At 41.1% G+C, this 20886-nt stretch overlaps 1 protein-coding gene across 13 annotated transcripts in view; it reads right to left on the reverse strand.

The window, feature by feature from the left end:
- Window positions 1-20886, reverse strand: part of TACC2 (transforming acidic coiled-coil containing protein 2) — a 222784-nt gene that overhangs the window by 1602 nt on the left and 200296 nt on the right. For 12 of the 13 annotated variants that reach the window (XM_090058538.1, XM_090058541.1, XM_090058540.1 and 9 more), the window contains 6 exons: window positions 17533-17676; window positions 16683-16759; window positions 11124-11167; window positions 3183-3343; window positions 1610-1716; window positions 630-750 (listed from right to left, as the gene is read on the reverse strand). In XM_090058538.1, the coding sequence (XP_089914664.1) occupies window positions 630-750; window positions 1610-1716; window positions 3183-3343; window positions 11124-11167; window positions 16683-16759; window positions 17533-17676 (654 nt within the window). Of the gene's footprint in view, window positions 1-629; window positions 751-1609; window positions 1717-3182; window positions 3344-11123; window positions 11168-16682; window positions 16760-17532; window positions 17677-20886 lie in introns of those variants that run through there. The other variant, XM_090058543.1, reaches the window with a different exon arrangement.

Consider the following 20886-nt stretch of genomic DNA (forward strand, 5'->3'; position numbering starts at 1 on the left):
AGTACCTCGTCTACCTATGTCCTTAGACCAATACGGCTACAACCTACACTCCTTAACACACACACAACACGAGTTTTGCTACCAGAAACTTGAGGTACACTTTCCCAGAAACCCCTGCACCTATCTTATCTCCTTGAAACTTAGCATGGCCTCAGAAGGGGCTACTATCTCTGCTGTTTTATCCCACTCTGCCTTTACACTCACACATGACATGAGTTTTGATTTCAACAGTTTGAGGTGCAGTTTCCCAGAAACCCCTGCACCTATCTCCTTGAATCTTGGTAGACCTCATGTCCTCAGAAGGGGCTACCATCTCTGCTGTTTTCATCCAAATCCACCAAAAATTGACAAAGTTATAGGTATTTCAGTGATTCCCCATTATAGTCTATGGCCAAATCACCAAATCTCTTTGAATCAGCGCCAAATCTTTCGAAGCTGATTCAGCCTAATTAATTCAGGACAGTGACCCAAATCTCTGAATTGAATCACTGTCCTCCAAATTGGCCAAATCCAAATTGAATTGTATACATCCCTATTTGCACAGGCCTAATAACCACCACCCATCATTACTGGTGATGGCACAAGGCATCACTGTAATAATTAGCTTTAGGGCAGCGATATTAAATTACCTTTTGTTCCAGTGTTCTTTCCAATGCATCCACTTTCAGCTGTTCTTTGCGGAGGCTGGCTTGATATGCTGCTTGTTCTTGCTGAGCCTTGCCCCTGACTTGTGCGATTTCTGCATTGGCTCTACAAAAATATAAATTCCTCTGGTTTATTTTAAAATACGTAAAAGTGAGGATGGAGGCTACCTACAGATCGGATATGACAGATGAGTATGGACAGAAAGGCTGCTCAGCATGGGTTTGAATGTGCCTGTGAAACCTTGAGAGCTGCTACCCACTAAGAAGAAAAAACCTTTTGCTACTCCAGCTGTCACTTAAACATGGTTGTTACAAATATTTTCGTAAACTATGTTGCACATCAGCAACTGTGCTAGTACCACAGAACCTGTTGAACATTTCCTAAGCCTTTAACCATGATGACTTCTGGTGTCTGGATTAGACTGACGCTGGGAGAGCAGTTGAGAAATGAACTGAAAAATGTGTTTCATTATAAACACTGGTCAGTGTTGATATTATGGAGATATTAATTACCTCATGCAATTATTATAAGAGATTTACAGTGGGCTCTAGAAATGCTAACTTGAGCTTCACAGCCCAGTGAAGAAAACCAGATCCAGTGCCTGGCTTACCGAGTGAAGTTTATGAAACTAAAAGACTTTCTGCAGCTGCCTTGAAAAGCACATTAATTCAAAAAGTCTCTTGGTATGGTCTAGTCCAGAAAGGATCATTTATCAAGCGGTATTCTCTCATTCTCTGTGATCTCTTAGTACAAGTTTGGTGATTAGTATTCAACTGTGGTCATTGGTTTCCTCCTTTCTTCCCCCACAGAAAAAGCCTAGTATCAGGTCATTTATTTAACCTCCCACTCTTCCCCATGACAGATTAGCATGTACTTGATATGATATAATATTCCCACCAAAAAGTGCCAAAAATCGTAAGATGCTAGCCCTACCGATACTAAAAAGCACACACACAGCAATTACCTGTCCAGTTTTTCCTCAGCATGGACTTTGAGTGCTTGGTACCTCTGCTCCTCTTTCTTTACTCTTGATAAATACTCCTGCGCACATTTCTTCAACACTTCTTCATTCTTAAATACGAAGATCAAAGGGTGTCAACAGCAAGTTTGTTGTCTGTGGTGCTCAAATGATTTTAGCTGCTGTAACAATATTTTAGCGCACGCACGCACACACACACACACACACTATTGTATGAGCCCAAAGCTTACAATACAGCACTTATTACGCTGTATTTGAGTGTGTATCTATGTTACAGGAGGGGACTCCACTGTGCTAACTATACCATGGAGAAAATTTAAAAAAACCCAAATAAAATAATGGTCCTTAACCAAAAAAAACAAAGTCTAAATCCTGGTGAGGCGACCAGCATATAAGCCAGTGGTTGTCAATTGGGGGTACACATACCCCTAGGGGTACTTAAAAGAGTTGCAGGGGGTATGCTGTGGGTCGATGTGAGCTGGGGCCAGGGCAGTGCTGGGTTCCCAGAAGAGATGTTGGGCGAAATGGTGCTGGGAAGAGGTGTTGGGGGTGGGGGGTACAGGAAATTTTGGTGTGGCCGCAGCCCCTCCCATAGCCCCCTCCCACCCCAGGGGGAGGATGCAGCCACTACAGAATTCACCATAGCTCTCTCAACCCCCCCCTCTAGCAGCACTGTCACCCGCCCTGAGTGCAGTCCGGCCCAGCCCCCACCAGGAAGAGGCCAGTGCTTCAGCTCAGTGGCAACCTGCCCGCCCGTCCCACACACAGATCTGGGGGCACACCCGCCATGCTCTCCTGGGGTGCGTGTTGTGGCAGGAGCCATCCCAGGCCCCACCCCAGGTGGGCAACCCCTGCCCCAGCCCCACTCCCTCCCCTGCCGCTGTGGTTTGATCTGTCCCACCCCACCCCCATAGTGGCAACCCACTCTGCCCCACGCAGATCCAGGGATACATGCCTTCCCGGGGTGTGCACAGTGGCAGGAGCCACCCCCCTTCCCCATGCCGCCTAGACGACCTGCTCACAGCTTCATCCCACGTCCCACTCCACCCTGCCTCAGCAGTGCCTGCCCTGGCCCACTCCCCACGAGGCCTCAATCCGCCCCCCCTTAAAAACAAGAAAAAAATATAAAGGGGTACATGAACTGAAACTCTGAGACAGAAGGGGAACATTTGTTAAAAAAAGGTTGAAAACCCCTGCTACATGCTATTGCTCAGAAAGTGCTAGAGAATTCAAGTAATCTTTCACAGTATTTTCTGCAACTTCAGCATGGCATATATGCCAGCAAATTGGTTTTCTACAACATTCTGGTACTTCTGAAGCTATCTCCAGATAATCAAGAACAAATGAGCGTGTGAACAAGTACAAACACACTATGTGCACCCTGTGCAATTACAACTGAACCTTGACCAGTGGACTCATGATTGAAAGCAACAACAGAGTAAAAAATTGAACAACATTGTTATATGGCTACCTAAGGATTTGTTTTGCTTGTTGTTTTCAGAAAAACAGAGTTTAATATCCTACATTTTTTTAAATTTGAAGACACCTCCTGACTTACTTTCCGAAATCCTTCCAGAACTTCTTTCATTTTTTCATATCTCCTAAAAAGGTCTGCAAGTGATTTCTCCACAGAGTTCAGGTCTGCCAAAGCTTGTTCCTTCTCCACTATTAGCTGCTGGACAGTATGATGGGAGACAGATTTCTCTCTCTGTTCATCCTCTGTATAAAAAAAAAAGCAATTGACAGAAGGGTTATATTAAGAACGTGTTTTTACAATGCTATGCTGTTTATACAAGTAGCTAAATGGTTCTTTAGACCTGGAAAAGACATGATACAGAGGCATAATCCTGTGTTTGATAGTGTGTCTAGTTATCTTGCCTCTTATTTTCTAAGGCATGGAAAACATTTAAAAACATCTTCATATCGATGATTTATAGCACTCTCAACTCAGTTGTTTATTCTGAAGAAACAGAGGTTGGATTTTTCTCTTTCTTCAAAGAGGAACCAAGTGAAAAGCTACTAGGTATCTGTGCCACTGATGCCAGCCATTATCATTTGTAATGCTCACCACCTGATTCTGGATAACACTGGCTCATCCACTGCAAACTAGGGGCCTCATTTAATTCAATCCAGGTATTGCTCATGCAAAATTAGGGCCTTAGATTGTACAAAGCTGGCTCACAAATTTCACTGTTGGGTAATACCAGTCAGGAAACTTGGCACCAGATTTAAGTTCAGGAATATTATAAATATACGAGCAAAGTAAAACTAAACTTTTTGAGCTTCTCATCTCTAAAATTAAAAGAAGAAACCAGGCAAAAGTAGACATGTGTTGGGATTAGTATTCCTTTACTCAAGGTGATCACTGGCCAGGACACAAAGTGGCATCTCTTTGCAGCTCCAGAAAGGAAGTGCTAATATTCTGCTTAATAAAATGCTTTATTTTTCATACCAATGAAATATGATTCCCATGATCCATGTTTTAAAGACCATTTTGAATGAAGTTGAAATGATAACATAACAGTGAAGTGAGACCGTTTTATTACATCCATGATGAGCTAAAAGGTTCTCCTGAACAAAGAACAGGCAACATTTTAAAGCCTGCGACTGTCCGTTGAGGTCTACTACATTCTGAACTATGGCAGAGGTCAGGTTTTCATCTCAACAGAAGCCTTAGCTTGAAATAAACATTTAAAATTCAGCTCAACTCAGACATGGACCTTTCTAATATGGCACCTTCAAATATAAAAGATTTGCTTCTTTGGGGTATTCAGAGGTTTGTCCTGCCTTTTCTGTTAGCCAACACAGTAGAGCATCAACTGCATTTCTACGTTGCACCTCAACTTGGATTTGTTGATTGAGTAACACTTTGCAAACCCACAGAGGTCAACAGAGTTACCCAGGTATTGCCTGATCTGCAGAGACTTTATGAGTAACAATGCATGACATGGAAAGAACCCAGGGCAGATTTAATTTTGCAAATTGAAGTTAATTTCTTTGTGAACTGAACACATTTGATAAAGAAAAACTGAGGTGAATGCCATGCTAGTTTTCAGAGGAGAATTTCCTTTTAAGATTGTTTTGGAAATCAGTATTAGGATGATTCGCTGTGGTCTTTTCAACTGTGATCTCAGAAACATGTGCTGTGTACCCACTGTGACTAGTAAATACAGGAGAAGAACGTGCAATCCTTCATTTGTTTTCCTCTCAGAAGCCTTCTTCTTCAATCCCACCACAAGGTTAGTTTTTATGCGTCCTGAGGACAACCTGATCCTCAAAGCCCATCAAAACTAAGTTGATCTAATAAAAGATATCAGATTCACCCTTGTCTGCCTATGTCTTTAGACCAACACAGCTACAACCTACACCCTTGAGGACAATCTATAATTTAAGGGCTGAATGCACAAACTCATACTCCCCAAAATGATCCCACTTCATTGTGACTGTGCAGGAGTGAGGGTTCACGTGCGTGGAACCACATATGATCAGGTGCTAGCGACAGATCAAGGAAATGAAATGTTGCCTCGTTTGAGGCAATTAAATTAAGTCCTGTTGTATTTGAGTGATTTTCTTCTCATCTGTTTCTATGGCAGTTGAGCCTGTGAGTAATTCACCATGGCCCCTTCAAATCCCTATAGAAAACTCCTTTCCCATCTCTTCCTTGCTCCCTGGCAGCTTTCCCTCTGTCAGGAAAGGCTCAACCAGCTCCTTTCAATTATAAATAACATTGTTTCTTCAGGTGACCAGATGGGACATCAGAAGAGTGCGACATCAGGTGTTCAGGTCTTCTGACCCATGTGTTAAGTGCTATCCCTGCCAAGTCTTTGACCTGTCATCTGGCCAGAGAGCAAGCTTCAAACCCAACCTTAGTCTCCAAAGGAGAAAGGAAATATTTAGGTAAAACGAAAGGAAATATTTAGGTGAAATGAGGTAAAAGGAATAAAATGAAAGGAATGGAAATCTAGCATGCATAGGAAAAACATACTGTGAAGAGTTAAATCTATCGAACTGAAGAATAGCATCACAAGCAATGGTAGACCCTTCACTGCCTGAAGCATTTAGAACTAGACCGAACAAAGAGTGGATGAACACAATGGAAAACCTGCCATCATTGTGAATGGGACTGGCAGACTTGAGAGATGTATTCTTCAATTTAGCTGCAAAGATATCACTGCTCACCAGAATAATACTGCCAACAAGACTGCTGGTCAAATCCTAGTTAAGGAATTACGAATGCAAACATTTTATATAAGCTTATATGATTCTTTAATTGCCTTAATGAAGAGGCTTCTATGTCTCTTGAGAACACCTCTCACAATTCAAAAATAATAATTCAAACAAAAGTAAAATTCCTAGATATATTTTTAACGAACAAAGAGCTAGAGAGAAATAGTTCAAGAGTAGCAATAAAAAAGATGTTATTCAATAGCTTTTAAACATGTTTTCAATATCTAATAGGAATATTTATATCATTTAATAATGGGGATGCAGCAAATACAAAGTATAAAAGCAACAAAAATGCAAAATGCAGGTGTCAAAGGTGGTGAAAAGCATTACTTACCAGGCTTGCCTGTTTGTTTGTTTGTTTTGCAAGCAAATAGCAAGAAGCAACAAAAATGGAAGCAAAATAGAAAATCAGGGAATTTGTTAGGAAAGCAGAAAAAAAGTAATGCAACAACCTTAAATGCAGAAAGCACACACTTCTTTTATTTTCATAGTGAGATTTTAACAATATCCTCAAACTTAGAAATATATGGAGACATTTTTGAAGGAAAAAAATTAAAAAAGACACTTCATAATCAATGATAAAAATTAAACACAAAATGGATCCATAAAGAAAAAAATATGGACAATTATGCCACTTCGGAAAGAGAAAGATGATACGTAAAATGCATCCCTATGCAAAAGAGAGCATGATGTTTTAGGCCTCATGTTCCTGTTTCAGGCCTCATTTGGTGCAGAGCGGTAAATTTTACCATAAGCATGCTGACATGAGCCCAGCACAGCGAAAACAACGGCTGGGTGAGCTTTCTCACCTTGCTCTGTTGATGCAACCCATTTTGGAGTTAAACACTCAGTAACTCATTCCTACCTGGAAAAACTGTACAGCAGGACTTTCTTTTTTTTAGGGTAAAACATGCAATAAAGAGGTGAAAGCAAACATGAAAGGACAGAATGAGAAAGGAAACAAATGAGGACAACAGTCAGAAAGTACTTGAAAAGGCACCGGTTAGCAGCTACTTCCTGACTACTGTTATCCAGACAGTACATATCTGCAGACCTCTGCACGGAACTGTGTATGAGTTAAGTAAGTAGAACAAAATTTAGCTTTCTAGGTATAGACTATTAGTACTGGACTTGCTCCTGCTCCCATCAAAAGCAATGGCACTCACTGGGTTTTATGTAAATATACATATGCATGACAATCTAGAAAAGCTCTTTGAGGACTTAAGGACCTAAATGAATATTCCTTCAAAAGGGATTAGTGAAAGAGGGTCAGGTCTAACTAAATCCTTTCTAGTAGATGGCTTTACAACGAGCAAAGAATGTAGTCATACATACAACAATTCAAATATGTATTTTTCTGTTGAAGTACATTCTTTTCCTCATTTTGTTTTATTAGCAAGGAGCATTGTGTGCAATATATATATATAATAATTGTTTTTTCATGTATTTGTGCAGAGGGCATAGCCAATCACCTTCTTCTACATGCCAGATAATCCTGTTCTCTATTTAGTTACGTGAAATCTCTTTTCTCCACAGCAAAGAGTGTGGCAACAGAGAGAGAGAGAGAGAGCAACCTTCAAACTGGGCTTCTACATTAATGATGAAACCCTGTGTTAAAAATGTAATCAGATATCCTGCTGCAGAATGTAATGCCATGCTAGTCAATACCATTTGATGAAAAATAGAAAATTACATTATGTAGAACTCTCTCTAAAACCTGCTATAAATTCTTTTAAAAATATAATTTAAACTGATTCAGGAAGAGTCATTTACTACTGTGAATGCAAAGCATGAGGATCTTCCTTTTTGTTCTGTGATCAGGAATATTAATTATTCTTGATTTGTCTGAAAGGATGTTAAGGAGAACAGCTGCATAACTTGAGAATTTACTCCACAGGGACATTCTTTCACGTGATGGCATCAGTTTCAATTCATCCAATGCCTCATCAGATAAAACTGTGATACTGTATATTGCTGAATGGAGATCAGACACCATGATTACGGGGCTCGCAACATCCAGGTTATACAGCAAGCAGGGGCCAGTTCTGAGAAGCCTTTCAGACAACTTTTTATCGAAGCTATAGTCATTAAATTAGCTTTATAAATTAGTTAATAAATAAATGCATGAGACTAACAGCATGGTCAGATAACCTGAAATATTGGCTGCAATTTAAAATAAGCCACCTGTACAATAACTCATTTGCTGTTACCGCAAGAGCTCCTTTTCTTTGTGTCGCATTACAACAATGTGACATTGCCACACTGAAACCAAAGGAGAAATAAATAGGTTCCTCAACCAGCAGAAAATAAAAGCATCCTAGGTAGATGAATGGCTGAATTTGAAATAACAGCAGTTGAAAAAAATAACTGTAGGAGGAGGTTGAAAACAGGTTCAATCACTGGGACATAACACAAGACATGAGTACATGCTCTCTGTCTCTCCGACTATGCACCGCAAAACCCCAAGATGCCATTTTGTCTGTGTTACTGAAAACACTGGGGACAGAAAAAGTAAACTCATTTTTGGTATGTACCAATCCCAGACATGAAACAGAGAAGAGACCGGCCAAGTAACATTTGGAGGACTCTAGGCTTGAACTTCTACAGCACTGAACCAGCTTTCTGTTGGGTGGCAGAGACACTAGTGTGGATCTAATGTGAAAAACTGGAGCGCTCAGCAGACAGGGTGTTCTGGCCGTGCTTTTATGAAGACTGAATTATAAATGTGACAGAGATCCTACCAAAGGCAATCAAATGCAATAGGTATCCAAACCCCTCAAATTCCAAGGGGAATAGCAATTACCGTACATATTTGAAACAGTTTGAGACCTTATTTTGGGGTTGATTTCTGTCCTTCATTCATAATTCAGTTCAGTTAATCTGCAGGGCAGGGAACATCGTTTTTAGGGTTCTCTTGATTTGTATGAAATCAAATGAAATCAATCAGTGGGATCTGATGGAGATTGTGGGAAAAGCAGAACAGCAGAACCTGTCCAAAAAAGGGTCAGTCTACTTGTTTTTGCCTTTGGGCAAAAACAAGCATGTTTGCTGCACACACCTACTTATTTGAACATGACTAGTCTTATTGATATCAGGTTCTGAGCTACTAACTTGTTCTTTCTGCAGCATCTGCCTATAAATCCATAAACCTAGGCAATTCATGCTGGCAGTATCAACACTATAAAATATCACTCTAAGAATATAGGTATTCATGTAGAAAAATCTAAAAATAATCAAAACATTTGTCATCATGCAGTTACAATATAGAAATGATGGATGCCAATTTAGACAGAGAAACACAATACATTCATACATATCATCAATGATCACATACTAACAGATGCAGTGAAAACTTTCCTAATTATAAATTTACATTAAGACAGATTCACATACACACCAGATACCTTGTATTTTCTATGACCACTCTCTGCTAGAAATGATGCTACATTGTAAAGAACAGTTGCAAACACCCTGAAAACATCGTAATGCGATCATCCTCCCCACTGTCTGATGAAGTCATTCGTTTGAACTGGCCTCCCTTCTGAATCTTATATTCCAAAAGAAATAGACATAAATTCATCTCCTATAAGCCTTATATATTTTTTAATGTCTTTTTTATGGGCGTCTCAGAGCAGTTAGTAGGGAGACAAACACATACAACCATCTTTTAAATAAAATAGTTACCCCCTGGAAAGTGGTTACCATGACATGCTTTCACTTGGTGCCCAACTTGCCTTGAATTGAATTATGTCCTACACTTCTCATCAGCCCCTGGTTCTAATTAGTTGGTTGCTTGTAGTGCCCTGAATGTCATAATTTAGTTTCTGGTCCCTGAGAGAGAGTCCCAAGTGAATAATGCTGGGGAACATACCACTAGTGTGCTATGATAAGAAAGCAAGAATCCCAAGACAAGGAAGATGCTGAGATTCTCTAAAAAGGTTTTTAAAAATAGTAAGCATTTGAAGTTTGACATTTTTCTGTTTCTGCAAAAATTTTGCAAATAACGTTTTATTTTCTAGCTGATATGCACACCAAGATATTTTTCCGGCAATTCTAGGGCTAGATCCTGTGATTATCTAAGAACCAAGGAACCCACTGATTTTAATCAGCTATTGAGGCGGGGGGTTGGCTTTTCCAGCCACTGAATTGGGTTGGAGTTAATCTGGAATTTTGTTGGAATAAAAATAATTCAGAAAGATGGCCTCTGCTTCTGGGAAGAAACATGAGGGGGCAGGGGTGGTCCCAGAGCTAGTGCAGTGGCACAGACCCACCCTCCTTCAATTGGTGCTGCTGCATAAGTAACAGCTGGAGACTTCTTTTTTTTAAGTCCATAAATCAGGTAAGAATTCCACCTCCCTCCCTCTCCTCTGTGCTCAGCAGCATGAGGGGAAAGGAGGGCTCCAGAGGGGCTCTGAGAGAAGCTGGGCTCAGACAGGACCAGCCGTGGCAGGCAGATTCCTCCTCTCTGCCTAGTCACCCCAGCTGTGTCCTGGAAGCCAAGGAGCAGGCTCAGGGGACGAGAACCTGCCTGCTGCTGCCATCGCTTGTCACTGCCACTGCCACTTCTCTCTCTGGCAAAACCTGGCTCCATGTGCAGCCCAGGTGGAGCAGCTCTGGAGTCTCCCTCCCCACAGATCATCCAGGAACAGTGGCTGTAGTGAGCAGAGGAGAGGGAGAATGGGAGTGGAGGGGACATGCTGCTGTGCATGAACAGGAAGGGAGGGAAGAGAGTAAGCAGTCTTACCTTACTGAGGAACTTGAAAAAAGACCCCGGCTGCTATTGTCACGGGGCAGTCTGCTGGGGTGGTAAGGTGGGCTGGTAGCAGGGGTGAAGCCACCCGTGCAACTAGCTGCTGCTAGCACACACTCCCCCTTTACAAAATCCTGGATCTACCCACGTGTGTGGATACTGGACGTCAGGATGGCAGCTGTGTATGTGAGAATAACTGAAATGACCCAAATTCCTTTCTGCAGGAGATATTCATGGATCTCGGCCAACATATTTTTACATCCTAGAGATGTATAAGCAACAGAAGAAAGACGTGTGACCTTCCATATTGCCTCAAGTGCTTCAGAACAGAGGACTTGTTTTTCAGCATAAACTGGCAGCACATAATTCCAACCTCAGATTATGTCCGGTTCTCATGAAATTCAAAAACATTCAACAGATATGCCTAAGGTCAGAATTATGGCCATGGAAATAACCACATTTCTATGCTCTCTTCACAAAATCAGAGCACAGAATAGCATCTTCCAAAGCAGTAACACCTACCTATCATCTGAGCAATCGTCTTCTCATATTCTGAAACTATTTTCCTATAAAAGAAATGAAAAGAAAATCTGTATATACCAATGATGGCAAATCTTACAGTTGCTAATGGCTTACTTGGAAAATAGGCTATTAAATAACTGCACTGTATTATGGCAAAATTCAATACAAGTCTATTCCCCACTTTTATACAGTCTGTATAATCTCTTGGCTTTTTTGTTTGACGCTACTGCAAAATGGACAATATGAAGAAAAATAAAGCAACCAATTCAGTAAAACTGAAGAAGTCAAGGTGTTTATCTTTCCATCCCCCTTAAATTCCCGATCTGAAAGTAATTGGAAGCCAGGACAAATTCATTTGATCAACACCAGCTTTTATTCAAAATTTCCCCCCAAATACTTCAATCATTAATGAGATCCAGGGTCATATATATATTTTTGATCTGAAACCTTGAGGAGTTAAGATTTTTTTGCAACATATTTGTTCCCCCTCCCAATCTTCCCTGGCCTGGACCCTTTTTATTTCTTATGTTTGTTTTTAAAATTTCTACTCCAGGAAATTTAGGTTTATTAGGGAAAAATGAGAGGACCTTGCATGACTGTCATTTGAAAAAATATCTGGCTAATCCTATACACTTCATATATGCAGTAAGAATTGATCAGCAATTAAGACAATTAGACAAAATAGTTAATTATATAGCACAGAATCCATTCATTCCCTATTTTAGTGAAATTGCAATGGAACTAAGGCAGCTAAATGATAATTTTATTAAAATGTCCCTATTTTATTTCATATATTTACATCACACTTTATATTTTCCTCCTGAAAAGAGGTTAGCTAAAATAAGCAGATTAAGAGTGATTTAGGAAGCTGAGCTACTCCTCTGCAGAGCCAAATCAAGCTAATGAAATGAGACTAGCTTTATCTATGCTTTTAATGAGCCACACATGACTGTCTACAAAAATAAAATCACCACAACCTTAGTTCCCTTGTGGTCCACATTCAAAATATTCCTTCGACAATGTTTTACTTATATTCTTTAGTCTTTGCTTAATGCGATTGCTACATTTACGCTGCAAATGAGTTAGGTGACTTGCAGAAAGAGAGATCTCACTTTCAAAATCTGAGAGTAAATGAAACCGAAATTAAAGCTGACTCCAGAAATGCTTTAGAAGTCCAGCCTTCAGAAAGCAAAAGTCTTTCCTGCCCATTGCTGAATGCATTTGTCCTAGTCCTGCAAGGGCCAAGCTCTGAGAAGCACAAATCTTATATGCACGTGTAATCCTGCTGACCTCAGGGAGACTCCTGGGAGAAGTAACAATCTGTGCGTTTGTGGAGCTTTTTGTAGCACTGGACCACAGTGCTCACGTGCTGTGCTCTTTGTTGGAAAGTAGGGCAGAGCTGCAGCAGGACGAACAGGACTCGGTACTATCTAGAAGGACTGGCCACTTTGGAGATTTGCTCAGAGTTCCTGAGACTTCTCTTTACACTTTCAGTACTTGAGTTTCATTTTTAAAAAAGCAATTTAAATTCAAACCTAAAAGTACCTGTAAGGATTTTCCCTTGAAAGGAAGAACTCAATGGATATTCAAAGAGCTCCATGATTTCTGCAATAGGAACACTTAAAAAAACTGTAGGCCTTGTCTCCACTGGGAAGCTACAACATGTTAGACAGGAATCTGAGGACGTTAAACTTAACGTTAAACCCTGTATTGTAACAGTGTAAATTCTCAGTCCACATTAGCCCACAGAAGTTTAATGTGGAAAGACCCCCCACCCAGCCCACTTTCTTGCCAATTTAGGAGTGCTTACTACAAAAAAAAAATGTTCTACTATTTTGCTCAGTCATAAAGTGGTTGGCTCAGTTTGGATTAAAAAGTTCAGGTGAATTTTGAGAGAGACACTCAGAGATTTCACTGTCAAAAAGATTTTCTTTACATTCAGCCTAATGTTTTTTCTTTCCATTTGACCTTGACACTTACAATAATACCTGCACGTAAGCATACTCAGTCATTTCCCTTCCTTCTTGGTGTGTACACCCTTCAAAACATCATCAAAGACTCTTTTTTTAAATCAGACTTAGCCAAACTTTGTTGGCCTTTATATTTTTTCTTAACAGGCCAGTTTCTCCATTCTCTGCTCATTTTGCATCGCTCGCTTCTGAATTCCTCCCACCCTGCTCTGCATGTGAGTGAACGTTGTATTCAATGTGTAGTTGCCACTGTCCACAGAGCAGACTGTAGCAAGGCCTGGCAATATTTTTGGGCAGAGAGCCAAAAATACCCACAACCTCAACTTGTAAGATGCTGGCATGCCGGGGTGGGCAGCAGGGGAGCCTCAAGGGGCTTGATCCCTTCTATGGCAGTGCAGCCCACTCCCAGGTGTGCGTGCCAAACAAAATGCCTTTGCTTGCCATGCTCTGGCACCCATGTACCCTACCCCTGTACTACAGCTTCTTTTTGGTGACAATGCATCTTTATGTACACAGCTTAAAGTTACGTTGCTTTTTTGGGTACTACAAAGTAATGTTTGCTTGTTGCAATTCTCATCTACTGTGTCAAGACTGTTCCAGCATTTAATTTCCCAAGAGTGTATATCTCCCACTGAATAGATGCCTTTTGGACAATTTATTTCAAGATGTATTAGCTAAGACTTTTCAAACTAACAACTGGGATATATTCTATTCAGTTTTCTAATCTTTCCCTGTTCCTCAGCTTATTTTTGTCCTGTTTAAGGCAGCTCATCCCAATTTTGTGTCATTCTTTTTTTCCCCACATTAAAGTGTTAAAGAAAATTACTCTCAAAACTTAATTAATGCAAAACTCCCTTAGACATCTCTATCTGAACTCTCATCACTCTCAACTGAGGGCCACAATTCTCATTCATATCACCAAGAGTTACACATATAGATCAACATTTGATAGAACCCTAGATTTGGCTTTACCATGTCTGGTTAAACAATGCATTTGCAAGAAAAGATATTGAAAAAAGTAGCCAAAGCTTTAAAACCTCAGAACTGATGCTAAGAATTTGTTTCTTAGGGAAGCAATGGATTAAAAATGGCCCAAAATAGTTTTCTTTCATTTACCAGCTAAAAATTAAAATATACTGGAAAAAAAGTAAAACCTTGAAGCCCTTACAGAAAGTCTGCTACTGGTCTCTTTTCTGGGTAGTCCTGTTCTCAAATTTAGTTTGGTGCAGACAGCATTGGTATCATATGCAGTGATACCAATAATGGGAAAAACAAAATCATTATTTATACAGAATAGCATAAAGATAAAAATTTCAGTAAACTACAAAGGAAATCTTTTGACTAGTACATCTAATATAACAGCATGGTGAAGCTACAGTTTATTATTACCCTTTGAAATGATAGCAATAATCCTAGAAAATAACATCAAGGCAGAATTTGGCCTCTTACACAGCTATTTCAAATCATATTTTCTTTAACAACCTGTGTTGGGTGAATATTACCAACAACTTTGCTACTAAGACACCTGAATCCATAAGAACTACTTCACGGTCAGGTCGGCTAGGATCTGGAACCAACTCCCAGGGGAAGTGGTGTTGGCTCCTACCCTGGGGGTCTTTAAGAAGAGATTTGATGCCTACCTGGCTGGAGTCATTTGAGCCGTTTTTCTCCTGCCCAGGCGGGGGGTCAGACTTGAAGATCTACAACGTCCCTTCCACCCCTACTTCTATGATTCTCTGATTACTTAAAATGAATCTCTTTTGCCAGTACTACTCATGCTCTCTCTGTGAATATTCACGTGACTGAGGTTTACCAGCCCAAACACATAGGAAAATTGAATTTTAAATTGGCACATGTGATTTACCTAGTTAACAACAGGTAACCAGCACAGTTTGTTGGGAAACTTGTCACCCATAGAGGGTCTGCACGAAATACTGTATTATTAAGCCCCACTATTCTGCCTACTTAAAGGACTTAATTCAGGGGTGGGCAATTATTTTGGCTGAAGGGCTGCTTAATGAGTTTTGGTGAGGTGTTGAGGGCCACAGGGGTAGCCACACCCCTTGACAGATGTCCCACCCCGGTCACCTCTTGTGATCAGAAGCCCTACCCCCTAACCTCTGATCTTTGCCACTGGAAGTCTCTCCCGTTGCCCAGGAAGTACTCCTTTTGGCGGGGAGCTTGTATATTGTGTGGAGGGGTAGGGAGTGTGGGTATGCTGCAGGTGTATGCAGGTGTGGTTTAGGCCTGGGGTGTGTGGGACTGCTGGGTGTGTGTGTGGGTATGCTGGGCGTGGGGTGTGTCTGGGGTGTGGGCAGGGTACAAGTAGGGTGTGCCAGTGTGTGTGTGTGGAGGGGTGTATGTGTGGATATGTGTGGTGGGGGTGTGGGGTGTATGGGACTGTTGGATGTGTGTGTGGATATGGCTGGGGGTGGGGCATGTGCGGGGGATGTATGTGGGGGGATGTAGGGGTGGGGATGGTGCGTGTATGTGCACGTGCATGGAGTACGGGTGGGTTGGGTGTGCGCATGGGGGGCTTCCCCCTGCCTGCTCCTTGCAATGTGGCTCAGCCTAGCCCAGCCCCTCTGCAGGCAGGCTCAGGGGAGGGAAAGGGGGATCAGCACTGCCTGCCTGGCTTGCAGCACACTGCAAAGGCAGGGAAAGCAGCTGCTGGCGGGCAGCAAGAGAAGCCGCTAGTAGAGAGAAGTGGGGGACAGGGTGCCAAGCCTGGCATCGCCAGCTCTCTTGATCTCTGTCCCATACCTGCCTGGTAGGACTGCAATGGTACCTGCGCTGGCTCCTGCTGCTTCCACCTCACGTGCTGCCCCAAGCTTACACGGACTCCTGCTGCTCTTCCCACCCTACCTGCCTATCCCGTACCTGCCCAGTGGGCTGAACCAAGCCCATGCTATCTCCTGCTGCTGCTGCTCCCACCTCACCTGCCTGCCCAGCGGGGCTTTGTAAGCAGCCAAACTCCTTTTTCACCTCCCTTCACTTGCTTCCCTGCCCAGCCATGCAAGCTGCAGGCAGAGTTCACCCCGCTCCCCACAAATGCTGTAACTTCCCCTCCTTACCTGCTGCCCAGAGCACTGCAGCAGGGACAGGGGGAGGAGTTGCTGGAGGTTGGTGGAGTTCAGCAGTCCTACCTAGCTGTGCCTCCTGGCCAGGGCTGGTGCCCTCTAGCAGGGGGAGGCTGGGAGCGCACACATACTGCCCCAAGTGGGAGCAGGCAGGACTTGGCCCCATGCAGAGTGCAGGAGGGGCAGCCACTGGCCAGGCACAATACAATTAATTGGTGGGTATCTGCCTGAAAGCCAAATTTAATCAGCTGGTGGGCTGCATCTGGCCCACAGGCCATATTTTGCCCACCCTTGACCTAACTGGTGCAGTGTCGCCTCAGGGCTACCTCAAGAGAGATAAATTGCCAACTGTGTATAGAAAAGAGTAAGTGAAAATGGGATAGGAGCCATCTAAAGAGTAGTTACAAAAAGTATTAAAATAATATATATGGGCAAATTTATCTCAATATGCTTGTGCAAAAAGAGATCTGATTAATTTAATCAGTGACTCAACTGTGTTAGTAACTCACCTCATTTCCATCACTTCCCTTCTGCTTTCTTCATATTTCTCTTTCCACTCAGACACTTCTCTTTCTTTGGCCACAATCTGATACAAAGAAGGCAGAAACAACTGATAAGGGAAGTTATTTATTGAAACAGATACTTGGCTTGACAGATTAACTGAATTCTGCCTTTTAATGAACATACACAGCAGAGCCTAGAGAAAGTTCTGGTCTTCTGATTTCAGATCTAGATCTGGATACAGTGTGAACATCCCCAGAGAACTGTTCTGTTTCAACCAACTATAAGGCCTCAGTTAGGAAGTCTAAGTGAGGAACCAGATCAAATGAGGAACCAGATCAAGTTTCCCCAATCTCTTTTGAGGGCAGTAGGGTTATGTTCAACTGCTTACAGATGATCTAATCCATGACAAATGCAATGCTACTGTTCTTGATAATTAGTGATGCTACTGTTGTTGATTCACCTAGACACCAAATCATGAAACCTGAGGAAGGCTTTCAGGATTTCTCCTCTAAGACGCCCTATCATGCTTTGCAAATCTGTCAAACCCAAGTGATCGAAGAATAGGATAAACCTTAACTTGTGTTCCTCACTAATTATCACTGCACATGGCTAACATAAAAAAATAAAAATTTCCACATATGGGGATTGGCTCTCATTTCCATTAAGTAAACAGAATCTATTCCCTCTTTTTATCCTTCTCCTGCTCCCAAAGCCCTAAATGGTATGGCCATAGCGTAAAGGAAATTTAGACCCACAAAGTACATCTCTATCAGGGGAATGCCTTTTGAGAAAACAAGAAAGAATCAAACCAACAAAAGAAATGTTTCTTCTTCCCACACCCCATAAGGAAGTTACCTCCTCTCTGGCAAGTCGTAGTGCAGAATCTATATCTTGCTGTGGGTAGTGCAGATTTGTGGTGTTTTCTGCGTCCGAGGTGCCAATCCGGGAGTACAGTGCACTTTTAGAGATGGGAATGTCTGCTGGGATACCAGGATCTCTCTGTTTGGTTTATAAATACACAGAAATTCACCATTAAATATGCGCTTTGCTAATAGGTCAAGTGAACTTAAAACTTAGGAAGGTGAGGGGGGCAGTGGGTCCTGATTCATCACTAGGGTTCCTTAGTACTATGTTAATACAAGTAATAATTATTTTAAAGGAGAAAAGGAGTAATGAGAAAATGTGAACTTAGAGTACATGGAATATATCAGAGTCAATCTACAGGGAGCAGTAAAGATAATGCTGTGAAACCTAAAATATTTAGACTAGGCGTGAGAGTTGTTTTGAGAAAGTTAATGTCAGAAAAGGTAAAAGAACTAGGACAAGAACCGTTGTGCAGAGAATACAAGAACAAAATGGATGCGGGGAACCATTACGTGAGAAAATAATTATTTTCTCATGTATTCTATGACTGTCAGAGCAATGTAATGTTGGTGTTAAAGGACTGCAAATTAACAGCAATCTGGTAGCACCCACTAAGGCACAGATGGGTCCTGAAGAGGGAGACCAAGCAACTCATTCAAGATAATACAGACTGTCAGTAACAGAGCCAGGAACTGAACTTGTATCTCCCCAGGTCCTGCTTAGTACCTTTTCCCCTGAGCCACCCATCCTCCCTAAAGGATCCTGTTTCATTAAAAAAAATATATATATGATACAACACCGCAGCTACCTTAGCTTGCCTGGTCAGTGTCCTGTCTCCAGCATAAATTATATTCCACAGAAAGAGTAAAGAAGCCATATTGTTAGTGATACTACTGCCTGCTTGTATACAAATTGTGATTAGAAGCTAAGTGCAATTTGTATGTAAAAGTCCAATTTTAATCATGTTTCTTATATAAATAGTCTAGATCAAATGAATGGCCCAAAAGCACAGTTGAAACAAGAAATGAGGAAAATGGAAATACATTCAAGAACAAACTGTGAAAATCATGTTTTATCTTGTAAATAATATGTAATAGGCACAATCAATTCAAGTTCAATGCCTGACATGTATGAGTACCAGAGGATGCTATATAATGAATGATCTTTTAAAAAAAATGGGTGAGGGCTGAAAATGGTACAAGACACAAATAACAGCAATTCTTTCATGGAGGTACGAAGAGGACTATGAAACTGAGAGTATGATGCGTCTTTAATAGCTCTGTTGTACTTTCAGGTCTTTTTGGAGCCAGGGGAGAAATGGGAAATTGGGTTCTATTGGCCTGGGAATCCATCCCTCTAGCATCTGAGCACCATACAAACATTGATGATTTAATCCTTACAATAGCTCAATGAGGTAGGCCAGTAGTATCCTTTACTTTAGGGATAGGAAACTGAGGAACTTGGATGTTAAGGGCTTGGTCATTCACTGCCTTGTATTTGTGCAATTATTTACAGCAGTACAAAACAAGTGCAAAAGTAGTATAAACTACCAGTTTTATCTGTTAGCATTTCATGCAGTTGATGTTAGTGTAAATGACTGTGCAAGGTGTAGGGCAACAAAGAACAAGACCCTACATGACTTGCCTAATGTAACGTAGGCAGTCTCTGAATATATGGGGGGGGGGCTGAACCCAGGTCTTCTCAATCTTAGTTCAGAGCTTTAACTAAAATGTAAAACGCACATTGATGAGAGGCTTCTAGAAGGTCCAGAAAACTAAAAATCGGCAAGTTCCAACAAATCTCCAATACAGAGTTGAAAATGATTTCATTTTGTTCAGCCCTAGTTCATTTAGGCACTATTAAAAATAATCTTTATTGGAATGGATGGGATCTGGAGTGAAGGAGACGTCAGTGAAATATACAGAATTCTCAAGAAAAAATGACTGATACTAGTAAGGGTTCCTGTCCGCTGTTGTATACAATACCGGCGAATGTAAACTGTTAAAAAAGGTCTCAAGTATCAAGGGACTTCAGGCAAATATTTTATTCATGGAACAACTTACATGGTAAATAAAGGACGAATCGTGACAATAGAAGCTGTGTATTTTAATGCATATGCAGCCAAACAAATCAGAAAGATTTCCTTGGTAAGGACTTAGAATGATTGTGATACAATTTGTGATTGCCAATTAGTAGTACATATAGAAAAGTAACTAACCAGCCTCTGGATTTTTTTACTTGAATTTGATCTGCTGTCCATGTCATCAGTCCATATTCAGAAGCGAGTGTCTTGTTAATTCACTCCAAAAAAGTAGCATTCCTCATGCTCTTTGGTTTACTAGCATCACCTTTACATCGAGAATGAGTTTAGTTTGCTGCGTTCAAAGAAATTTACAAAGCAATAAACGGTCATTCTACTGAGGTGAGTTGTCCCAATTAAATGGCCTACTGAAATAAAATAAGTAGGTGTTGGCCTATTGACTAATCCCTCAAAAACAGCCATTTGAAGTATCTAAGTATTATCCTCATTTTAACCAACAGGGAATCAGAGTGGTGAAATGACTTGCCCAAAAATGAAAACCAGTGATTCCAAAGCAAAGATAAGGGTAGAAATCATGACCTTCTGACTCACTGCCCTACTCTCATGCCCTCTAATTTGCTGACCTGGCAGTGCACCTTAATTAGCTTAGAAACTGATAGAACCGTCTCCGTATATATTTACATTGAAAAAATAAAAGCAAAATTTGTTCCTATACTAAAAACTTTGAAACATTTTTCATGTATTTTTAATATTGTGACATGCTGCTTATTTTCCTTTATTTATATAAATTTAGGCACATCTGTGGCATTTATTGGTTGTTTTCTGTTTAGTACACCCAAGGGAATAGTTCATCGCTAACAATGAGCTCCATTTTTCCCTACCTCCTTGTTCACAAATTATCCTGAAGCAGAACACAATTTTCTTGTAGTCATTATTCTAAATATTTACTGTGCCAACCAGCGGTTCTTGTGTGGTACCTCACCGGATGCCAGTAGTTGAAATGTAAACTGTGAAGCAAGGTTTGTTTGCATACAAGTCACACATTTCTGTTTCTTGTTCTGGTTGGATGAATGTAACTCTTTAGTTTCACATTTCTGTTGTGCATACCAGGGGTGTGCGAAACGGGCTGTATTCAATTTGGATTCAGCCCAAATCGGGGACAGTGATTCTATTTGTTGATTCGGATCACTGTCCGTGACTTGAATCGGCCTAATCCAAATCTGAAGATTTGATGCTGATTTGGAGAATCAACGATTCAGACACAGGCACAGCTTTAAATGTTTTTTCTGCATACCTCAAGGTAC

This window comes from Crocodylus siamensis, chromosome 7, assembly GCF_052110815.1.
Source record: "Crocodylus siamensis isolate JL-2025a chromosome 7, ASM5211081v1, whole genome shotgun sequence".
Classification (NCBI taxonomy): Eukaryota; Metazoa; Chordata; order Crocodylia; family Crocodylidae; genus Crocodylus; species Crocodylus siamensis.